Below are 25,074 nucleotides of genomic sequence, written 5' to 3'. Positions count from 1 at the left end.
ATACTCAAAGGCCAAATGATTCCTTGATTTTTAAACACAAAAACAAAAAGGCATGAAAAGAAACTCGAGATGCAGACAAACTAAACCTAAACATGATATACATGTTACTAAAAGGTTTGGCAAGATTAATTAAAGCTCAGGGAAATAGATAACAAACCGAACAAACTGTTGTTCACCCCTTTGCCTGAACATGTAGGCATATAACAGGGACCCCTTGGATTTTTCTGTGTGAAAGTGAAAAGAAATATTACTGGAAGTACTTCAGTGGAATTTGTATCATAATCTAATTCAGGGGCACGTACAGATGATTAGTATACTATCACCTTCAATAAAATAAATATTGACCTTAATAGCTATTCATTCACTTACTCATGCATTCTGCTTCTTATTAAACCAAATTAGTAGCATTGCCAATATTATTGTGAATTTAGAACTAAAGAGGAAAAAGAAATAAGCAATGAAAAGCAAAAAAAAAATTTAATTGAAGTGGTTTATCCACCTTTTCAAAAGCAAAAAGGGGATAGCACAATGTTTTTTTTCCTTCTTAATTAATTAGTTGTTCAAAAGAATTATTATTATTGTTGTTGTTATTGTTATTTTTGAATAAATTAGGATTAACCTAGACAGCTTTGTTGTTTGTACCTGAATGCATAATATGTGGCCTGTGGAGCTTAGAGTAATTCAGAAATGTATTAATCTCTGTGGATGAACAAAGAATAAGATGTGTGTGCGTGTTTTCCCCTATTCAAAATTGGTTAGCTAATCTTATGTGCTTATTGTATCATAGCCTAATGGTATGACATCAAAGTGTAAGGGGGAGGTCATGGGTTCAAATCTCTCCCCCAACAGTACTGTTCCCCGTATTGTTCATACACTGTTCACCCGGGATTCTTATACTATTCTCATACTGTACATCTATTGTACATCCGGGTTCCAGTACTGTTTAGTAATGTTTATATTCATAAAAAAGGGTGCTTGTCGTCTATTATTCAAAAAAAAAAAAAGGGGTTGTATGAAGCTGTTGCACCACATTATGCAATGTCCCATTCTAATCAATGATTGCCGTGCCACATGTTTTTAACATATCACTTATTCCATTGTTATGATATGTGGATAAGATTTATGGATTTTGATGTTTAAAGTTTAAAGATTATAGGTTTTAGAATTTAGGGTTTAGGGTGGATTTAGTGTTTAGAGTTTAGAAATTAGGGTTATTGTGAATTAAATGATAAGCGGATTTTTTTAAAATAACTAAAATTACATAAAAATTTGTAAACATATTTAAAAAAATTTTGAAAATAAAATAGCTGATCATATAGCACGTACAAGTAACATGTAAAAAAAAACTCTAAAAAATAAATAATAAATAATAAATAAATAAATAGAAAGAAGAAGACGAAAAAGAAAAGAATGAAAGAAAGAAAGAGAAGAAAAATACACTAATGCTACTTTTAATCTAAGAAATATGATTTATCTACTTGACCAACAAAAATGGTTCTTTGATGTCACTTGTGATTAAAATTATTCATTAAGTTAAATTTTGGATTCCTAATCAATTTTGTATGGTTCTTTTAGGTCTTGCCTTGCTAAAAAATAATATTTAAATTTGTAATATATACACACATAATGTTTATGATAAAGAAAATGATTTATTTTGGCTGACTTAATGATAAAGATAAGGATTTACTTTGACTAATTTTGTTTAAATATTTATTAATATTATAAATATATATATTTTTTAAAGAGATGGATAAACCATAATTCATTAATAATATAAATCAAATTGACCTTGTCATATTTTAGTTTTAATTTATTTATTCTCCTAAACTGTCATACTATCATGAAAATAGAAATATCACAGGTTAAAAAATAATAGTATTAAATGCTTTGAAAATGATGCCCTAATAATTAGACAAAATTATTTATAAAAAGATTATTTACACAATAATTGACTTATAAGTCTTCCAATTTTATTTTTTTTCTGCAAAGACAAAGGGCCAAATATTGGAAAATAAGGGATGCTTTAAAAATGACCCCAAATATTTGTATTCCACATTCCAACCAAATATTTTATTAAATAGCCCTAATAAAAAAAATTCTAAATATTATGGAGACTAATATCCCTCGTGACTCCAGAAAGACTAGACTTCTTTAAGGGCAAGAGGAAGAGGAGGACAAGAGATGTTGAAAATTTAGCAAAAATGGTCCCAAATTTTTGGAAGAGAATGGGCAGTTAATTATGGAAAAATCAATCAATTGATTATGCTTCAAACACACAGCCATGTATTAAGTTGACAGTTAATACCATTTTTAATTGGCTTAACTTGACTTTGACATGTAGCTATCAAACTTTTACTATTGTCAGTGATTAATTTCTGATATGAAAGCGGATAGAAACATTTAAAAATACTTTATAATTTATAATAAATTATCATATAATTTAGGTTCTTAACATAAACTTTAGCAATTTTCATATTCATTCAATGGGATAAAAAATGCTTATAAAAAGTTGGAATAGTTTAGGAATGAATTAAAAATTGCTGGAAAAATAAACTGAATTTTAAAATTTTGTTTTCTCTTCATTGTTACTTAATTAAGTTCCATCTATTGAATAACAAAAAGAAAATTATGTTATTGATAATGATCCCTTAACTAGTTTTTCCATTCATTTAGCCTATATTTTTCATATGTTAATTAATTATTGTATTCTAATATATTCGAATGAATATCTTTTAACCATTTTATTGAATAAATACATGAGTTGTTTATAGTATTTCATATTAATGTAAATATGTATTGAATGACTAATTCAATTTAAAATTTGAAATTACTGTTGTTTTTTAAGTCCTTCTGTATTTTGTTTCCCCTTTCTCAAAACATTTGTGATTTATCTATTTTTTAAAAAAAATTAATGTTTTTTTTAAATAATATCATTTCAGTTTTCTTGTCATAGTAAAGAGTAAAAACACAAAAACATATTCTCTTATTTGTTTTTAACCTTAGAATTATAATTTGTCCATTTTAATAAAAAAAAATGGTTCATTAAAAAGTAGAATGTAAATTTGTAATAATGCACAAGGATGTAAATTGACCGACTTATTAAAATATTTATTATATGAAAATAATGTATTGAATTGGTCTCATCGTATTTTAGACTATATTTACTTTTCTAAACAATAAGGACCATTGTGAGAATGGAAATATTCAAGGTTGTAAATAATAGCACTAAATGCTTTGAAAATTATGCCTTAAATAATAAGAGAAAATTATTCTTAAGAAGATTGATTGCACAATAATTTCCATTAAATCTTGAAGTTGTTTGTCCAAATACAAGGGACCGCAGTGCAAATGAAGATATTAAATGTTGGAAAACCAAGAGTGTTGAAAGCTTAAAAAATGATGCCTTGTTAATAGAAGAAAATTATTCATAAAAAAACTACTTATGCAGTAAATGACTATATATGCCTTTTAACATTTTTTTTTTTTTTACAATGTGGGAGTTTTTTATTTTTTATTTTTTAAATTTGCATCCAATTTTTTAACTCATGTCTAATTCTTTCTAGATATTAAATTATATCCACTATTATATTGTCAGATAATAAAATTTATCGAATGAATATAATTTTTTTCTTTTTTAAGAAAAGAAATGAATATAATTTGTCAACATTTGTTAAGAAACAAATTAAAGAGCTTTTTTATATTTAATAATAAAAAGTTAAATTTTACGAATTTTCTCAGCCTTACGTGTGAGTGTCCATCTATATATATATATATATATATATATATGGAAAGACACAATGGAAGGTTGAGCAGAGATCCGAGATTTAAGAATGCCATCTGCTAATTACAAAGCTTCACCACCATTTTTAAGATTCCCTTCAACACAACATCAAGTATCAATATTATCATCATTATTATTATTATTATTATGTCTTGCTTTGATGATGCCCTTCATCACTAGTACTAGTACTAGTACTACAACTATTAGTGATTCTACTACCAAAGGCTGCATCAAGGCTGAACGAGACGCCCTGCTCGCATTCAAAGCCCAAATTATACATGACAAGGCTCATCCCATCTCATCGTGGGGTGATCAAAATGATGACGACTGCTGTCACTGGGCTGGCGTGCACTGCAACAACAATACTGGTCATGTCTTTCGTCTCAAACTCCAACGCAGGCGACCACGACAATATTATTATGATGATGGTTTTGGCTTGAGTCGCATGACTCCTAAGTGCGATGAGTGGGACCTGAGTGGCAACATCAGTGAATCTCTTATTGGCCTCCAGCACCTCAAATTCCTTGATCTTAGCAACAATTGCTTCCTCAATATCTCCATCCCAAAGTTTTTGGGTTCTTTGGACCACCTGGTTCATCTTGACCTTAGCTACTCAGGCTTCACTGGCATCATACCTCATGAGCTTGGTAATCTCACCAGGCTGCGTTACCTCAACCTAGCATTTAATGATTATTATTATGAAAGAGTACTACTCAAGGTTGATGATGCTGAGTGGCTATCTGGTCTATCTTCTCTCAGATACTTGTCTATGAATGGCGTCGATTTCTATGGGGTGAACAATGTCATGCAATCACTCAACAAGCTTCAGCATTTAGAACATGTTTCTCTGTTTGACTGTAGTATGAACAGCGTCCCTGGGTCACTTCCACATCTCAACTTCACCTCCCTCACTTTCATGGATATCGGACGGAACTTCATGTTCGACAACACTAGCATCCCAGAATGGCTCTTCAGAATACCCAACCTACGTGAGCTCCGCTTGTATTTCAATGGTTTTATCGGTGCCATCCCTGCATCTATTGGAAATGCAACTTCTCTTCAATTTCTGGACTTGGCCGGCAATAGAGGAATTTCTGGTGATATGCCGAGTGGATTTGGCGACCTCTGCAATCTCCAGTGGCTCCTCTTGGATGGCACTTTTGTAGGGAAGAGCTTGGAGGAGGATTTCAGAGACGCATTCTCTGGATGCATAAGGCGAAATTTGATTGGACTTTTTTTTCAAGATAGCTCACTACAAGGTCTTTTGCCAGATTGGTTGGGTGAATTCACAAATCTCACCTATCTCTATCTTTCTTCTAATTCCTTCAACAGCTCCATTCCTGCATCTATTGGCAGATTGTCAAAGCTACAAGAATTGTATCTTTATGATAATGCATTAAATGGCTCCATCCCTGAATCTTTTGGAAGACTCTCAGGACTGGAATATTTGGATCTTAGAGGCAATGATTTAAATGGCCCCATCCCCGAAAGCCTCCCGCAACTTTCAAATTTGGTGAGATTGGATCTTGGTTACAACTTTAACTACTACAACTCTGTTATCACCGAAGCTCATTTGGCTAATCTCACAAGTCTCAAGGACCTTATCCTTGATCATACCAATTTGGTCCTTAATATAAGCACTGATCGGATTCCAGGGTTTCAGCCTAACCTCATATACTTATCTTATTGTAACCTTGGACCAAAATTTCCAGTTTGGCTGGCCAACCAAGTGAATCTTGACTCTTTGGATATATCTAATACTGGAATCAAGGATTCAATACCTGATTGGTTTTGGAACATCACGTACAGTATATCATACTTAGATCTCAGCAACAATGAGATCAATGGAAGACTGCCTCATAGCTTTAAATTTAAAGCCAAACTAGATGGTGTTAGAATATTCCTTGGCTCCAATCGTTTTGAGGGATCTGTTCCTTATTTTCCTCCTGGCATTGTTGCACTGAACTTGAGCAATAACTTACTTTCAGGAAACATTCCCTCTGATATTGGGAACTTTGGAGAAATCAGACCTCGGCTTACTTCCCTCTTTTTATCTTCAAACAACCTGAATGGTAGTATTCCAGACTCTATTTGCAATTTCAAATACCTTGTGTTATTGGAACTCTCCAACAATCACTTTGAAGGGTCAATCCCGAATTGCTGGAACAATTTGACAAGCCTACAATATCTTATCTTGGCAAACAACTCATTGGCAGGTGAGGTTCCAAATTCCCTCATAAATTCTTCGCTATCTTTACAAGTGTTGCACTTAAGCAACAATCAATTGCATGGAGAGTTTCCATCATTCTTGAAGAAGTGCACTTCCATGACCACTCTTGCTTTTGACCACAACAATTTCTTTGCCGAGATTCCTAGTTGGGTGGGAGAAACCATGACTTCATTGATGATCTTGACTTTGAAAGAAAATAATTTCTCAGGTAACTTGCCTTTATTATCCAATCTCACATCACTTCATTTCTTGGATCTTTCCCACAACTCATTTGTAGGCAACATACCACAATCCTATGGCAACCTCACGGGCATGATAAATATTAGTATGAATGGTGGAGCAATGTTTTACACTAATGCATCTGAAGTGCTAGTAATTACAATGATTGTGTCAACAAAAGGAGAAGACCTTCAATATGGAGTCATTCTTTCATCCTTCAAATTCATTGACCTTTCTGCAAATAAATTATCAGGCCAAATCCCAGAAGAAATAGTTAACTTAGTTGCATTACAAAACTTGGATTTGTCATGTAATAAATTGTCTGGTGAAATCCCCAGTAATATAGGTCTCATGCAATCATTGGAATCTCTCGATCTCTCAAGAAACATGCTCATAGGGTCAATTCCTCCTAGCCTCTCTACAATAGATTTCCTAGGAAGCTTAAATTTGTCACACAATAACTTGTCTGGAAAAATTCCTTATACTAGACACTTGACCAGTTTTAATAATCCATCTATTTTATGCTGGTAATCTTAATCTTTGTGGAGCTCCTCTCGATAAGAATTGCACAAGTGATGAACCAACGTCAAATAGCCAAGCTAATGGTCAAGAAGATGATGATAACGATAGTCCACCAATTTGGTTTTACCTTAGTCTGATGCCAGGATTTGTGGTTGGATTTTGGATTGTGTGGGGAGTACTGCTATTCAAAAAAGAATGGAGGTATCTTTATTTCAAATACTTGGACCACATGTACGACATGATGTATGTAAAGATAATGATCACTGTACCCAAGATCAAGAGGTGGTTCTTTGTGTGAGATCAATGTGATTAGCAAAGGGTCTGTTTGCTGGTCAATTATTAATGTATCGCTAGCTTTAAATATTCTCACTCAAGCTACTGTGCATGAAATTAGGAGTATTTTCCCTGTTTGTTTTCATTGATGCCATAAATAAGATATCTTCTCCTTTTATTTGTATTTTCTTTTTTACCATGTAGAACTAGGCATACTTAATCTGGCATAGTGGCATACTACGCCCGTTAGCTTTTCAACAAACTCTTAAGCTTTTGATGCTATAAATCAATTTCTCTGATCTAAAGGCCATGTCTTTTCATTGCTAATTCTCACAAGTTTCAATGGCCTGGACTCACATGAAACCTTCTTATTTTATTTTTATTATTTATTATTTATTTTTTAAATCACTATTAGCTCAGGCTTTATATATTTCCTTTGTTATGATAGCAGCATAGAAGGATAAATAATGTTATATGTACGAAATAAAAAATTAGTGTCTCGAATTGGTCCCGAATTCTAACTTCAGAGTTGGGGATGCAAATTCTGGAGTTGGTGTTAGCATTCAGGTGACCAATTTAGGACACCTAGAAGGATACCATGCCGGATTGATTTTTTTTTTTTTTTAACAAAATAGATAAATTACAAATTTATTAAAAAGAGTTTTATAGCTAAATTGCTTTGATTGAATCTTTTGTCTTGATTCATTTGGTTTAGTTTTTTGTGCAAGAAAAAAAATTGTTTTTCAACAATATCATATACTGATATACTTATAATTAAAAATTGCATGAGAAGGTCTCATATGGCACATGACATACGACATGATCAGTAATACCACATCTAATAGCTTTTCTGCACAATTGGCTGACTTGGAGTCTTATATTTGCCATCAAAGAAGACTATGATTTTGGAGTCTTCGTTAATAATAGGGTTTTTAATTGTCTGATTACTCCTACAAGACTTTGACTTTGTGAGTATTCGTCAACCATAGAGTTTAATTAGAGTATTTATCTGGTTGGTTGCTCCAACAAGAATTTGACTTATTGTAGTCTTTTATTTGTGGTCAATATCTTTATAGATCACAAATAATTCACAAAGTTATTGAATTGTTCATCTTGATTATTTTTGGAGTCATATCAAATTTCGTACTTTTTATGTTTCAATCTTATTAAAATCTCTTTTTAAAAAATATTAAAAACATTGTCCAAATCTCATAAACCCTCTTGAATTATTTTTCTTAACTTTTAAAATTAGGCTTGATTTAAAATCATACATGGGTTACTAATATCCTTTATTTTTAATTACATTCTTAACTTTCAAAGTTAGGTTACATATAAAATCATATATTGGTTGTTTTTTTCAAACTATTTTAGGGTTGATCTTGACCCACATAAAACTTTGAAAGATCCTGAAAGCACTTTTTAAGTATTTTGGAGTCTTGCAATGATTATCAATATAATAAAATAAAAGTTATGTAGATATCGATCTCCAATACGTCATTTTTAATTTGATCTTTATTTTCACCCAAAAAACCTTTGATCTAGTTTTCACCAACAGATGGGTTTAATTATACAGACCAAATCTAACTTACAATTTCTGGAGGTGGATGAAAATTTTTTTCTTACAACTCATGGTTTGGGTTAATACTTAAAAAAGAAGGAAATCACCAACACAGTGTGAATCAAATAGAATTTATATCTTGAAAAGATAGAACCCTGATCAGAGTGCATTGCAACAACCACCCTGACCCATGCCATGCACCTCAACCTCCAATGCCAGCAACCACCACAAATTAATGAGCATACCTATTAATTGGTTTCAAGCATCTCAGATACTCCATTTAATAGCTCCATCACAGAGTTATTGAGTTTCTTGAAGAACCTGATTTATCTTGACTTCATTTAATAGACCAAGTTTTGATAGCCATGATGCAGATAGTAGTAATACAGCTGTTTGGTTTGCCAGTGCTTTGATGTTAGGATTTGTAATTGAATTTTGGACATTGTGAGGAGTATACTAATGTTCAAGAAAGAATGGAAACATATACAGTGACTATACAAGGGCGATAGGGATTTAAATTGTATGAGACCATGATTTACAGAAACCCTGTTTGCTGCTCACTAATGGAGTATCATGACTAGTTTAATTAATTTGTATTTTACCATCTATTTTTATGAATGTCATTGATCAAATCTCTTTCTTTTTTGTATCTGGCATTCCACATAGCCCTAGACATGATAGCCCTCATCTATACTAGGAACTTCACTTACATCAATGGTCTCAATAGATCTCAATCACTACATATTGCATCAACAAGCACTTGCATGCAATTTCACAAACACGAAGCTTTTCACCAAAAGCCTTAACTTTTTGATGCTATTAAAGATTAGTACATTAATTATCAGGGCAGTGGAAAAACATTCACAAGTTCAAGAAAGAGATGTAGATTTAGAATTACCTCTGAAATCGGCATCCTCATCCTAACAGATTCAATATTTGATAAATCAATATCAGCGATGGCTATTCCAGTAGAAAGACGATCTGACAAGGCAAAAGCCGCAAAAGAAACATGATGTTTGGTACTTCTAGACTTGGAAATCAATAAATGTGAAAGAAAATGAGGAAATAATATCGCACATAATACATCAATGCAAGATGAAGAAAAGTTAATTTACTGATCACAAATCATAAATGGTATCCACAATAATCTTTTATCAACAAAGAAAGCAGCATATTGTGAAGTGCCTACCTCTGGATTAATCACTATTAAGAAGGCTCAGGGCCTGTCCTCATTTGAATAAATGATCACGTTCTCTACAAGCTAATTAACTATTGCAATATAAAAGAAAAAATGTTGCAATTTAATTGGTCCAACTTCAACATTTCATTTTGGAGGGAAAACCAAGAAACAAAAATCTCTAAAAGGCAACAAATTCAGCATGTAAGATGGTAAAAGTTTCTTTTAGAATGCATTTATAATTGTATTGTGATCCACATCCTTAAATCAGCATTGTAAAAACATATGCACAGTACACCATTAGAAGAAAAAGGTGCAGAGACTTACCAGGTAATCGAGCTATAATTCTTCCCCATGGATCAATAATTAGTGAATCACCATAGCTTTCTCTTTTCTCATTGTGCTTTCCAGCTTGAGCAGCTGCAACTACCTACAACATAGATGCAGGAAAAAAAAATTACAAATGGCCACTTCTCCTATACAGAGGTTCTAAATTCTGATTAATTCTTATGTATTCAACTGTGCTACACATTTCTATGTTACAAACAGTACCAAAACAAATTCTTTGTAGTGCTAATTATCGATATCAAGACTCAAGTGAACTTCTCAAAGCAAAGACTGAAATGAATCACGAATAAAATCCATTCAAAGTCCAAAATGAAAGATAACATCATTTTTGGTGTTTTCCCCTTTAAATCATAACAGATAAGTCCTCATTAACCAAAAAAAAAGTGATCTACTTATTTAAAATCCTTTGATATCTTGACCACTTGTATGACCAAAACAGCTGATTGAAGCATGAAAAGTAAAAGTAAATAGGTAAAAGAAAATACAAAACATTGAGTCTCAATTACCCGAGCATGTAGAAAAATTTCCCAGTGTGCCTCCCAGTAACTCTGGTAAAACACTATAAGAAAAAATGCTATTTGCGACACATAAATGTGTCGCAAATTTGCGACACAAATTGCAACCATTTGTGACAAAAAATCAAAAATGTTGCAAATTTAACCAAATTACGTCGCAAAAAAATGACCATCCAAGAATGTCGCCAATTTTGTCGCAAAAGTTTTTGCACCTTCCATATAATGGTTTGCAACACAGGTTGCAACACATTATTTGCAACGATCTATTGGCGTCCCAAACGTTGTCGCAAATATTGGCACCTAGCATGCAATTACTTTGCGACACAAATTGCGAAACATTATTTGCAACGAGTTTTTGGCGTCGCAAACTGTGTCGCAAAATTTGGGCATATATATATAGTGGAGCGTCATTTGATGAATTATTATAGTTTTCATGATGAACAATTTTTTTGGGTTAAATTATATACAATTTGACTCATCATTTTGGGAGTTCACTAGTATTGACATTAAAATTTTACCCAATTTATATCATAAATGCACAAAACTTCCATATTATTGGTATGATCATAAGAAAGAAGATAAACCACATGCACAATTATAAACCATAGTTTTGAAGTTCTTACTCATAACTTCATGCACACAAGCCCACCGACTCTTCATTATATAATATATATATATATATACATATTAGAAGGACAAATATGTTACATATATACGGTAGCATATGGATTTAATTAATTAGTCAATCCATCTAATAGTCAATCAATATATTTTATTGTGTCGCAGATTATGTTGCAAATTGCGATTTGCAACACATTTTTTATTTTTTGTGTCGCAAAAATGTGTCGCAAATTGCGTTTTTTGTTGTAGTGAAAGCAGCAGGAACCAACAAAACCTTAATTGATTTACAAGAGCTCAAAGTGAGAGACTTACGACATAGGGAAAATAATGACCAAAAAAAAAAATGGTGAAGAATGGATAGACATCAATACAAGAGTTCACCATCAAAAAGGACATCTATAGAGGAGTTCACTATCAAAATACACACCTGGGCATTATGTTGAAACCATAACAGCTGATATAGCTCAGGAAATCTTCACTCATAACAGACTGTAAGACCCAAGCACCCCTGTCCTCCACAACAATATCATGACCTGAAAGAACAACAATATGAAGGTTGCAGACAGGACGAATAAATTTAATTATAATTCCATAAAAAAAAGAAAATAACGCATAGAATTAAGTATTCTGACAGGAGAAGACAGTAGAAAGTAACACAACATTTCAAGAGAAGAATCTGAAATGAAGTTCTGATATTGGTCATAAACTGACTAAGTTTACGGATTTTAGTTGATTAGCTAAAAACGTAGGCCATCTTCAGCCATAATAGACAACTTCCACAAACAGTATTTGCTTTGGGTGCTGTATGATCCCATTGAACAACATACCATTTGAAAAAAAAATTAAATTTAAAGTTTATTAGAACAGCTTAATGTTGGTATCAGCCAGAAGTGCCACAAGAGGGTGGTTCAATTCCATGATACATTGGCAACTGAACAATGTCAAACCAAACTCTACCATTTTATAAATAAAAAAAATTAAAAAAGAAATACCTAAAGAGAGCTAGAAGAAACCCAGGGAAGTTAATAGTACTATGAAATTGTACAAAATAAGAAAAAACCAGCAAATAAAATGCCGATGTACCTGGTGTGGTAAAATTACTCTCCTTGTAAACCATGTTCCCAGGGACATCCACATCAAACCTTAATAAACAAAAAGGAAAAATCTATTTATAAAAGTTAATTCATCTCAAATAAGTTAGCAAAGCTTGGGTCAGGAGTCAAGACTAAGATGTCTTACACAGTATCTAAATATATAATCTTTTGATGCTCCCAGTACCATCCACCAAAACATGAGTATTATAAAGGTGTTTGTTATCTAAACCTTTCTATTGGAAGATAACCAAAAATTTGATTCTCTGTCATATATACATATCTGGATACATGTAAGCAAGATGACCCAGAGCTTCTGTGAAGCATCAAACTCATAGTTCACGAGAACTTCAACATAATCTACAATCTAATTTTGTCCGATATTTAATAACACAAAACAAAAAAAATCAAAAGCTTTATAATGTAATACTATTTACAAAGTCTGACCATCCATGCATACAACTGGGTTATAATAAACATAACCATGAGAAGAATTCCAATATTACTTTCCAATCAAAAGTTTTTAAGGGGTCAAAATCTGCAAACATGAGATAGTACCACCTCAAAAACCATTCACATTGTGTGAAAAAATTCACAATTTACGGTCGAACAACAGGTACATTGTTATTGAAACAAAAAGCGTGGCTTTCTACTTCAAATACCTTGCCAGAGAACAATATCTATGCATAATAGTTCCATCGATAGGTTCAGCAATCTCAAGAGACTCACCATCTCGGTAGCACACAAAGGAGAAAGCCTAAGGAAAGCAAAGCAACTTTACACCAGCAGCTGATGCTTCCTAGTTCCTACCAAATCAAATCAAATCAAGTGTTGACGATTCCACAGCCTAAGACAATGAAATCTAACACGAAAACCAAGCTAGATTCTAGAATGATACTAGAATCGAAGAATAGGTGTCGATCGATGGGAAGACGAACGGCTCCCACACGGATCGAGCTCTGCCGCCATGGAGCAGTTGAAGGCCCCGGAACGATGAATGGGATTTGGCGCGAGGGACAAGGCCATTGAAGGAGTTCCCCGAACTCGATCGGCGAGAGAGATGGAGTCCTGGTCTGGTGTTCCTGAGGTACTATCTACTGGGGCAGTTTGGTTTGCATCTTTTTCCCGTACTAAACAAGTAATGTTCCGCCACGTGGAAGAAAGCGGTTTACTAAGTTGAGAAGACAGCACAACTTACCCACATCTTTACAAAATAATGAAATATGATGTGAATATTCTAATACTAAAAAAAACACCACTAGTGAAATTCTTGTGTCTTGAGATCTTTGTGTAATCGGCGTGTCCTGATCTCTGGTGGAGGTCTCCTCTGCCGTTTTGGTGATTGCTGGGGCTGTAGGTGGTTGCCACTCCTTGTGGTTTGTTTTGTTTTGTATGTGTGGCTGGTTTTGTTTGCTCTTTTCTTCCCCCTCTGGGTGATGTACTCTTGTTCTTGTTCTTTCTTTAATTGAAGTGGTTTATCCATCTTTTCAAAAAAAAAAAAATCGGCGTAGTGCCCGTCTTTGCTGGAATTCGATCTTTTGGACCCAGAGAACCTGTCTCATGTTGGTCAGCACGGGAATCTCAACACCAGTTTTTTCACAACTCTGTCTAGATTCGTAAACATAAGAGTAGGCTTAATACTACTATTTCGGATAAGTTTGGTAATGTTTTCAATACTAAAAAAAAAATCGAAACTTGTTTTCTGGATTTTACTCAAAGTTGTGGACTACTTCAAATTACTCTTTGGATTTTGTTCTTAACACTATGTCAAATGATTTTAATGTTCTTTCGTGTGATGATAACTGATAAGAATTTCTTGATCAAACCAGATTTTTTTGAATAAAGTGGATGAACCACTGATTTATTGAAGAAAAAAAAAAAGAAATACAACAAAATAGGACAGCTAGAAAAGAAGATAGACAGTTATAGACTGAAAAACAGTACCCTCACCAGAAGTGAGTAAAAAGCTAGGAAAGGAAGGAAGTAGAAAAGAAAGAGATACAGAAGAAGAATATAGCAAGACTGGCGAAGGTAACCGTTTGGTGACACAGGGCTGTCTTAACTGCAAGGTGAATAGAACTACTCTTGCTCTGCGTTGTGCTCTAAATCACAGGGAATATCTGCGACTCTGGCATCCGCTCTGACCTAGATGGAATAAGTGTTGATTTCTACATATCTTACTGGAACGGAGTGAGTGATTACCTTTTCCAAGTTGTCATATATGTTTTTTTTTTCAGACTACTAAAATGATCAAATCTTGGGGGAAGACTTGTATTGCTCTTATCCCAAAGTGGAATCCCTCATATTTGTTTCAGATTTTAGACTAATTTTTTTATGCAATGTTTGTTATAAAATTATTATAAAAATTTTAGTCAATAATTTCAAAAAAGTGATTCACAAGCTAGCAGGTACAGAGCAAAGTGGCTTTATTAAGGGTAGATCTACTTGTAATAATATTATAACGATTCAGGAAGTTGCTCACTCGATTAATAATGACACGTACTAGTATCCCCCTAGGATGATTGTCAAGTTAGACATTGAGAAATTGTATGATACCATAGAGTGAAAAGTTGTTCTTGCTACCCTTAGAAAGATGAATTTTTTGGGCTTATGGGTTGAGTGGATGCAAAATTATATGTCATCTATTGATTTAATTAGTGGTCAACCCAACCGTTGGATCTCTAGTAGTAATTAAGGGGCATTAGATAGTTAGGGAGATCCTCTCTCCCTCTTCCCTTTCCTCATATCATCCAAACCTCGCGGCCATCCTTATATTAATTTTGCTCAAAGATTGAAGATGGTTCCTAGCTTTGATGATAGGTTAAATAGGAATTTCAACCATCTTATGTTCATTGATGACATTATTATTGTAATTTTTTTTTCACAAAGGACCTTATTATTGTAATTACTAAGGCTTCATGTTCTGCAGCATGATGTGTCTACAAGGGCATCACTAGTCAAAATTCCAATCTCTCTAAATCAACCGTCCATGTCCCTTCTCGGTGTAACAGAAAGATCGCAAATGCTATAAAAAATGTTCTAAGCATGATATAAAATTACTTGTTGGTTGAAAAACTACTGATTTGTGAGAAATTTTTTGTGACTTGATAGCTTTAAATTTTTCTTACCTCAAGAATTTGGATTTTTGTTTAGCAATGTAATCCCTTTTTTCTTTTAAAAAAAAAAAAAATCTAACCATCTTGTAAAGTCTATACAAAACATTATGGTTGTTTCTCACCAGGATGTCATAATTTTTTTTTATTAATTTTTTTTGGGGACAAATTTCTAGGGGTCCTATTGGTGAAAATTTTAATTTATTTTAATTATTTCTAGGCCAACACTTCTCTTTCATTTATGTGTATCACTAGATAGAATCTCTCTAATTGTAATAAATCTCTTTAGTAAAAAATTCAAGTTAAGCTATTCCAGATTTAGTGTTAACTATTCCATGCATTAAGTTGACCGTCACTTCTTGTGAGAACTCTTAGCCTGCTTTGTTTTTCCCGGGCTGTCTTTCTTATTTTTCAATAAACGAGTGGTTTTATCCACTTTTTTTCAAAGTTGACCGTCACCTCTTTTAACTTTTAATTATCTTTGCTTGACTTTGACATTTAGGCACATATTGTCGATGAATTATTTGTGATGTGAAAGCTAAAAAAAATATTAAAAAATAATTACTATAAAAATACAAACTTTTAAATGATTTAGATCACCACATAAAGTCCAATTTTTTATTTTGTTAGATAATTAATTTACTTGAGTGAATATAATTTACCAATTTTATTAAAAAAAAAAAAGATGATCTTTTTATATCTAATACAAAAATTAAATTTTGGAAGTCGAGTTTTCTAAGGCGTACGCAATAGTCTCTTGTATGCATATAAATGAGGTAAGAGGCAAATGAATGTTGAGCACAAGAGATCCAACATCAATGGAATCTGCTGGCTGCAAGGCATCGTCACCACTCATATTCCTTTTCCCACAACAACAAGTATTGTTCCTATTATCATTATTATGTCTTGCTTTGATATTGCCCTTCATCACTAGCAGTGCTACTACTAGCACTAGTAATATTACTAGTAGAGACTGCATCAAGGAGGAACGAGACGCCCTCCTCACATTCAAAGCCCAAATGACATATCACAAGATTTATCCCATCTCGTCATGGGGTGATCAAACTGATGAATGCTGCCACTGGGATGGCGTGCGCTGTGACAACAATTCTGGTCACGTCGTCCGCCTTGACCTCAAAGGCGCTCTTGATTGGGGCCTGAGAGGCAACATTAGTCAATCTCTTCTTGTCCTCCAGCACCTCACATACCTTGATCTTAGTGACAATTTCTTTGTCAATTTCTCCATCCCAAAATTATTGGGTTTGTTGGAGAACCTGGTTTATCTCGACCTCCGCTACTCGGGCTTCACTGGTGTCATACCTCACGAGCTCGGTAATCTCACAAGGCCGCGTTACCTCAACCTAGATGCTGAGGAAGGACGTGGTTATAGCAAAGTTGATGATGCTGAATGGCTATCTGGTCTATCTTCTTTGGAATACCTGTTTATGGATCATGTCAACTTTTCTGGTGTGGACAATGTTATGCAATCACTCAACAAGCTTCAACATTTAAAAGAGGTTTATTTATTTGAATGCAGCATGAACATCATCTCTGAGTCTCTCCCATATCTCAACTTCACCTCCCTTGTTGTCATGGATATCAGCTCCAACATGTTCGGCAACACTAGCATCCCAGAATGGCTCTTTAGAATGCCCAGCCTATGTGATCTCAACATGTACTCCACTGGGTTGGCCGGCTCCATCCCTTCTTCTGTTGGAAACGCAAGTTCTCTTCAATTTCTGGATTTGCGCGGCAATGAAGGAATTTCTGGTGATATGCCAAGAGGATTTGGTAATCTCTGCAATCTCCAGGGGCTCTACTTGGATGGCACTTTTGTGGGGAAGAGCTTGAATGAATTCAGAGATGCATTCTCTAGATGCATCAACCTAAATTTGAATGTGCTTTATTTTCGAAATAGCTCACTACAGGGTCCTTTGCCAGATTGGTTGGGTGAACTCATAAATCTCACTTCTCTTGATCTTTCTACAAATAACCTTCACAGCTCCATTCCTGCACCTATTGGCAAACTGTCACAACTGCAAGAATTGTATCTTTATAGCAATGCATTAAATGGCTTCATCCCTAAATCCCTGGGAAGACTCTCAAGCTTGCAACATTTGGATCTTCGGGATAATGCTTTAAATGGCTCCATCCCTGCATCCCTTGGAAGACTCTCAGGATTGCAATATTTGGATCTTGCAGCAAATGCATTAATTGGCTCCATACCTGCATCTCTGGGAAGACTCTCAAGATTGCAATATTTGTCTCTTAGCGACAATGCATTAAATGGCTCAGTCCCTGCATCTCTGGGAAACCTCTCGGAACTACAATATTTGCTTCTTGGAGGTAATGAACTAAATGGTCCTGCCCCAGAAAATTTGTCGCAACTCTCAAATTTGATTACATTCGATCTTAGTAACAACTTCAACTACAACTCTGTTATCACCGAAACTCACTTGGCCCATCTCACAAGCCTCAAATACCTAATCCTTGACTATACCAATTTGGCACTCAATATTAGCACTAATTGGATTCCAGTGTTTCAGGCTTTCGAAGTAAACCTACATCATGGTCAGGTTGGGCCGAAATTTCCACTTTGGCTAGCCAACCAAGTGACTCTTAAACATCTGGTCCTATCCAATACTGGAATCAAGGATTCAATACCTGATTGGTTCTGGAACAACACACACATTCTCAGCTTCTTAGATCTCAGCAACAATGAGATCAACGGACAGCTGCCTCAACGTTTACAAGCTGGAGAATATAGTTTGAGAATATTTCTTAGTTCCAATTGCTTTGAGGGATCTATTCCTTATTTTTCTCCTATGGTTGGTGCACTGGACTTGAGCAATAACTCTTTTTCAGGAATGATTCCCTCAAATCTTGGAAACTTTGGAGGAATAAGACCTCAGCTCACTTTCCTTTCTTTATCTTCAAACAATTTATCCGGTGGTATTCCGAACTCTCTTTGTAATTTGGTGGACCTTGTGTTATTGGACTTCTCCAACAATCATTTGGAAGGACCAATCCCAAATTGTTGGAACAATTTGACGCACCTAAGATACCTCATCTTGGCAAACAACTCACTAGCAGGTAAGGCTCCAGATTCTCTCATAAGTTCCTCACAATCTTTACAAGTGTTGCACTTAAGCAACAACCAACTACACGGAGAGTTTCCATCATTCCCGAAAAAGTGCATTTATGTTACCACTCTTGCTCTTGATCACAACAAGTTATCCGGAGACTTTCCTAGTTGGGTGGGAGAAACCATGACTTCATTGATGATCTTGACCTTGAAAAAAAATAATTTCTAAGGTAACTTGCCTCTATTATCCAATCTCATGTCACTTCATTTTTTAGATCTTTCCCACAACTTATTTACTGGAAGCATACCACCATCATATGGCAACTTCACAAGCATGATAAATTCTAGTATGCATGGTGGAGCAAAGTTTTCCATTAAAATATCAGAAGTGCTTGTGGTTATGATTACCGTGTCAACAAAAGGAATGGAACTCCAATTTGGAGTCACTCTTTCATCTCTCAAATTTATAGATCTCTCTGCAAATAATCTGTCAGGCCAAATCCCAAAAGAAATAGTCAACCTAGTTGGATTACAAAATTTGGATTTATCATGTAATAATTTGTCAGGTGAGATCCCGGATGATATTGGTCTAATGCAATCATTGGAATCTCTCGATCTCTCTAGAAATAAGCTCATCGGACCAATTCCTCCTAGTCTTTCTACATTACATTTTTTAGAAAGCTTAAATCTATCACACAATAACTTATGTGGAAAAATCCCATATTGTAGCCAATTGACCACTTTCAATGATCCATCTATTTATGCTGGTAATATTAATCTTTGTGGAGCTCCTCTAAGTAAGAATTGCACAAGTGATGAGCCAAAATCAAATAGCCATGTTGATGATCAAGAAGATGAAGATGATAAAGATGATCTGCCTATTTGGTTTTACATTGGTTTGATGTCAGGATTTGTTATTGGGTTTTGGATAGTGTGGGGAATACTACTATTCAAAAAAGATTGGAGGCACTTTTATTTTAGGTTTTTGGACCACATGTATGATATGATGTACGTAAAAATAATAGTCACTGTATCCAAAATCAAAAGGGCTTTGGTTGTGATGAAATCAATGTAATTAGTGGTAGAGTACTATTTGCTTCTAAACTGTCATTGTATAACTAGCTTTAAATAAAGCCACTCTAGTTAGTTTTGATAAAAGTGGATAAACCACTGATTTATTGCAAAAGAAGGAATATATGGAAACACAAAGGGGAAAAGACAGCAAACAAAGAACTAAAAAGAGAAGAACTGCCAGAAATCCTCACCAGAGATGAGTAAAATAGAGGCAGTACAGAACAACAACGTGAAAATAGAAGCTAAAAGAAAGCAAGCTGGACAGGCGAAGGCTACCATCTGGAGACACAGGCTTGCCCAGCTACAGGAAGAGGGGAACTACTCTGGATCAGCAGTGTTCGCCGAATCGCCAATAAAATCTGAAGGTCTAGTGTTCAGGAAGTTGAGGGAGCGCTTGATCCTCTGCGAGGCCTCGGAGATTTCCTATTGATGCGACTCAGAATTTGTTGAAAGCTAGGAAAGTAGCATATTAGCGGACTTGTATAAAATTGTAAAAATAGAAGAACAAGTAAAGTTAAAAATCCGATTGTTTAGCTCAAGCCAGATATTCCAGATGATGACTCTAGAACAGAGGTCCCACAGGTTCCTAAGAGAAGAGGTCAAAGAGGGGATCCAGTCGGTCCAAATAATGGATACTGAGGAAGGTTAAGACTAAGTTGTGAGAATTTGTCTAAAAAAGGACAAAATTCGCTCTGCATAAATACAATCAAGAAACAGGTGTTCCACTGTTTCCGAGCTATTATGACAAAGAAAGCATGTGTCAGTAGCATTTGGATTGCAACCCTTATTGAAAATATTATCAAGGGTAAGAATTTTATTTTCCCTGACCAGCCAACAAAATAAAGTAATTTTGCTTGGAGATTTGATTTTCCAGAAATGAGAGTAAAGTTGGTTGCGAAGACCTCCATCAATTAAGAACATGTAGAAGGATTTAACATAAAAAACACCTTTTTTTCAAGAGGCCAGGAATAAGAGCTCTCTTGAAAATTGATGCATGATCGGAAGGAAGGTAGAATGGTGTTAACTCCTGCCCAAAAGAAGGATTTATTTCTTGGTGGGTGTTGAAATAAGAAATCAGGAGATCCGATAATAGGGTAGTTGTCCTTGATGATTTTGGACCAACAAGAGTTCTGTATAGTTGTGATCTTCCACCACCATTTTCCAAGTAAAGCTTTGTTGAACTCCTAAAGATCAAGAATTCCCCAGCCACCCATATTACGAGGACGACAAATCCTTTTCCAAGCAATCAGTCTAATTCCCTTTGGGCCAAGATCCGGTCCTTTCCATAAGAAGTCTCTCCTAATCTTATCCATCTCATGGATGACCCAGGCTGGGAGCTTGAATACCGACATCCAATAAACTGGGAGTGTTGATAAGACTGAGTTAATGAGGGTAAGACGACCTCCAAGAGAAAGGTATAATGATTTCCAGGGTGTGAGTCTAGATCGGACAACTTCAATAAGATTTTCCCAGTCAAGTCATCTAGGCCTTCTTCCAGAAAGAGGGACACCTAGGTATGTAATTGGAAGACAATCCCTACTGCAATTAAGAATTCTTGCAGAGGAAAGGTGTGGTTGAAAACTATAATTTGTGGAATACAAGCAACTCTTCGAATAATTAATAGATAGACCAGAACAACCTTCATATAGATAAAGTATTAGTTTGATTATTCGAAGATCATCGTGTCCACCAGCTGAAAAAATGATTAAGTCATCTGCATATTGTAAATGACAGATGCTATTTAACTGATCAATTTGGACACCAATCAACACTTTGGATTTGATAGCATGGTTGAACATAGCACTAAGGGTGTCAGCTGCTAGGGCAAAAAGGAGGGGTGAAAGAGGATCGCCTTGTCGTAAGCCCCTTTTGCAGCAAATATACCCTTGGGTAGTCCCATTGATAAGAATTTGTGTTTTAGCAGAGTTGAGAATGGTATGAATCCAATTAAACCAACGATTGCCAAAGCCTCTTGCTGCTAGAATCTCCAGGAGGAAATTCCAGTCTAGTGAGTCAAAGGCTTTCGCAAAATCGATTTTAAAAGCAAAGCCAAGAACTTTCTTTTTTTTGAAGATTAAAGATCACTTCCTGGGCAGCAATAATGTTATCAGCAATGCATCTGCCCTTGATGAATCCAGATTGAGAATCATCAACTAGGGAATTAATCACTTGACTTAATCTTGAGGCGAGAATCTTTGAGATGATTTTGCAAGTAGAGTTTATGAGACTGATGGGTCTGAAATCAGAGGCCTCAGTTGGAGATTTAGTTTTGGCAATAAGAGCAATGTGGACCCAATTAATGCGTTCAAAGTTAATAGAGCCGTTATAAAAGTCACCACAAAGTTTAATAAGGTCCTCTTGAATGAAATTCCAGTGTTTTTGGAAGAAGAATATTGGGAAACCATCTGGGCCGGGGGCCTTATCCGCATTTAAACCAAACACAACGTTCTTAATTTCATCAGTGGTGAAAGGAATTTCTAGAGGAGAGAGATCAACTCTATCCTTGAAATCAAATAGATATTGCCAATTTAGTAAGAATCTATGAGTAATTGGGGTGCCAAGAAGAGCTTGAAAATGATCGGTAAAAACTTTCCCAATTTCAAAATTGCCTTCAATCCAAGTCCCATCACTACGAATGCGGGGTATAAAGCCACTCTAGTTACTACGCATGAATTTATATGTACTTCTCCGGTTATTTTCATTAATGCCATAAATAAAATATCTTGTTTTCTTTCTTTGTTTTTTTTTCTTTACCATGTGTATACTGTTAGCTATGTGTATGTATATTAGATGTATGTATGTATATACTTGCGTATACCTGTATACTTAGCTTCTATATGAAGCCCCTCTGATCACACTTATTCCATACATATGAAATGAGTATTGATCCACTCCTTCTTTCTTTCATTCATCCTTCTTCTAACATGGTATCAGACTAGGTTTTTCTCCGGCCATCTTCTCCGGCCATCTCTCCGACCATCTCTCCGGCCAGTCCCTTCCTTTTTCCTTCTTTTTTTCTTATACCTCTTCTTTTTCCATCCCCTCATTCATACATTAAAAATTCTGCGAGCCCTCGACTCCACAAACCCAGCCCGTGCCCCGGCTCCGCCCCTCCCCAGCTCGGCCCCCCACCCGTCCCCAGTGGTGCCCCCACCGCGACCCCGGCCGTGCCCCCGACCCGGCCGCCACCCGGCCTCCCCGCCTCCCCATCTCGCGTCCCCCACCTGCCGCGCCCCGGCTCCGCCCCCTCCCAGCTCGGCCCCCACCCGCGTCCCCCAGCCTGCGCCCCGGCTCCGCGACCCGGCCGCCCGTCGCCCGCGCACGCGCCTCGATCAGCGCGCCCAGGCCCGAGCCTCTGACAGCGCGCGGCTCCAGCCTCGCCGCCGCTCACGCTCCAGCATCTCGCCGCCGCACGCCCGGCTCCAGCCTCCCGCCGCCACGCCCCCAGCTCCCGCCACTCGCCGGAAGATGATGCTGGTCGCCGTCGCTCGCCGGAAGATGATGTTCAGCCGACCAGCCATCTCTTCTCAAATTCCTTGAATCAAGGCTCTATGCCTTTTTCCAAGCATATGATGCCAAGATCAAGTGGCTCTATGTCCTCAAAAGCAACTACATTGAGTTGATTGTTACTGTACACGTGTGACTACTTATTATTATATATAATTAATATGGATGGCTATGGATTTAGTGGGGTGCCATCTGATATGCGTCATCGCAATCTCCATCATTCTGATGTTGTACTTGATGGCACCAACTATATTGCATGGCGGCTCACTCTCAAGCGAATTCTCGATGGCATTCGCGTTCTTCGTCATGTTGACGGTACAAGTACTGCTCCCTCTGCTCCTTCTATTCCTGACACCATTCCCTCCACCGAGGCCTCTGTTCTTCTCACGGTCTTTGAGCAGCAGTTTGAGAAATGGGCTGCTGACGATTCTACAGCTAAGATGATGATCTGTCAGACGGTCACTATTGATATTCGTACTCAGATTGCTGACCTTCCCACTGCTCGGGAGATGTGGGATTATCTTGAGCGTCGCTACTGTGGTTCCAGTCAGGCGCAACTTTACACTCTATATCAGACTCTCTCTAGTCTTCAGCAGGGCGAGGATACTGTCGACCAGTTCTATAGTCGGTATTGTGCCTTATGGCGTCAGATTGATGCTTTGACTCCTCCTTATTGTGCTTCTCATGCTGCCCAGATCCTTACTTGTTCTGAGTCTTGCTCACGTCGCCGTACTCATGATGAGACACAACGAATGTATGAGTTCATTATGCGTCTTCGTCCTGAGTTTGAGCAAACTCGGGCTCAGTTGCTGCATGCCCCCTCGGTCTACTCTTTGGATGATGCTTTCACTTTTGTTCGTGCTGAGGAAACCCGTCTCCGGGCTTCCATTACGGGGGAGGTAGTGCCCTTGCTGTCCCTCGCCTTCCTACTATCTCTTCGTTTTCATCTCCTAGACCCCCGGCACCTTCTGTCTCACCTCGGCCTTCTTCTTCTACACGGCCCAAAACGCCGTGATTTGTCACTCACTGTGGCATGTTTGGTCATCTTGAGCGTGAGTGTCGGAAGAAGCGGCGTGGACTTCCACGATCTTGTTCCTTCACCACCTCTTCTACCACTTTGCCTCACTCCCACCGCAGGGCACATTACGCTCGAGGGCTCTCCCGGCTCCATCATCTTCTTCTTCTACATCACTGCCGATCATCGAGTTTGTTGGCGATGTTTTGCCCTGATTTGCGATCTCATCTCGAGACTCTCTCGGTCATGCACGGTCATCTCGAGTTCCTCCTACGCTCCGGGTAGTTCCTGTCCCTCTCGGCTTCTTGATTACGGTGCTTCTCTTCACATGACTCTCGATGCCACTTATCTTCATCATTCACGTCCACCATTACATATTACACGTGTTAGATCTTGCGATGGCACCTTGCTTCCTATCTCATCTCATGGCTATTTTTTCTTCTACTTTATTCTCTATTCCATCTGTATCTCATGTTCCTCGTTTATCTATGAACCTTATGTCTGTTAGTCAGCTTACTGATTATGGCTGTCAGGTTATTTTTGACTATACCTCATGTCGTGTGCAGGATCAAAGTGGGAAGGTGATTGGAGTTGGCCGCCGCCATGATGGAGTCTATGTGTTAGATACTCTTCACCTATCATCTCCCGCTACGGCCGTTCATCACTGTCATACTACCGTCTTATCTCCTCATTTGTGGCATCATCGTCTTGGTCATTTGTGTCACTCTCGTCTGTCATCTCTTGTTCGTCTTGGCGTCCTAGGAGCCGTCTCTCCTTCCTCTGATGTTGTCTGTCTTGGCTGTAAGCTTGGTAAACAGATTCAACGTCCTTATCCTATGAGTGTATCTCAGACTACTGCTCCTTTTGAACTTATTCATTCTGATGTTTGGGGTCCCGCTCCTTTTGTTTCTAAAGGAGGTAACCGCTACTATGTTATTTTTATTG

General features: G+C 36.5%; 3 protein-coding genes across 10 annotated transcripts; 2 read left to right on the top strand and 1 right to left on the bottom strand.

Annotated features, from left to right (window-relative positions):
* The first annotated feature begins 3,823 nt into the window (after positions 1 to 3,823).
* Positions 3,824 to 7,187, top strand: LOC120273083 (receptor-like protein EIX2). Its single transcript, XM_039279729.1, has one exon. The coding sequence runs from the start codon at positions 3,831 to 3,833 to the stop codon at positions 6,759 to 6,761; it is 2,931 nt and encodes a 976-aa protein (XP_039135663.1). The 5' UTR covers positions 3,824 to 3,830; the 3' UTR covers positions 6,762 to 7,187.
* Positions 7,188 to 8,554: 1,367 nt separating this feature from the next.
* LOC120273577 (deaminated glutathione amidase, chloroplastic/cytosolic-like) lies at positions 8,555 to 13,377 on the bottom strand. Of its 8 annotated transcripts, none has more exons than XR_005540568.1 (5): positions 12,484 to 13,377; positions 12,328 to 12,386; positions 11,672 to 11,777; positions 10,088 to 10,190; positions 8,555 to 9,564 (listed from the first exon to the last, which is right to left on the bottom strand). XR_005540568.1 is itself a non-coding variant. In XM_039280226.1 (5 exons), exons 2-5 carry the CDS (start codon positions 12,379 to 12,381, stop codon positions 8,664 to 8,666), a joined length of 405 nt encoding a protein of 134 aa, XP_039136160.1. In that variant the 5' UTR covers positions 12,382 to 12,386; positions 12,484 to 13,377; the 3' UTR covers positions 8,555 to 8,663. The 8 variants fall into 8 exon arrangements, 3 of the variants coding, with proteins under 3 accessions (XP_039136160.1, XP_039136161.1, XP_039136159.1); XR_005540569.1 differs by having other exon boundaries at positions 12,998 to 13,377; XR_005540571.1 differs by having other exon boundaries at positions 13,065 to 13,377.
* Positions 13,378 to 16,266: 2,889 nt separating this feature from the next.
* Positions 16,267 to 23,147, top strand: LOC120273296 (receptor-like protein EIX2). The gene is made up of 3 exons (XM_039279920.1): positions 16,267 to 18,541; positions 18,809 to 19,464; positions 22,542 to 23,147. The coding sequence occupies exons 1-3, from the start codon at positions 16,267 to 16,269 to the stop codon at positions 23,145 to 23,147; spliced, it is 3,537 nt and encodes a 1,178-aa protein (XP_039135854.1).
* Positions 23,148 to 25,074: the final 1,927 nt, after the last annotated feature.

Source organism: Dioscorea cayenensis, chromosome 12 (assembly GCF_009730915.1).
Source record: "Dioscorea cayenensis subsp. rotundata cultivar TDr96_F1 chromosome 12, TDr96_F1_v2_PseudoChromosome.rev07_lg8_w22 25.fasta, whole genome shotgun sequence".
Classification (NCBI taxonomy): Eukaryota; Viridiplantae; Streptophyta; class Magnoliopsida; order Dioscoreales; family Dioscoreaceae; genus Dioscorea; species Dioscorea cayenensis.
Note: the sequence above shows the minus strand (reverse complement) of the source record. Positions and strands in the feature narration are given on the sequence as shown.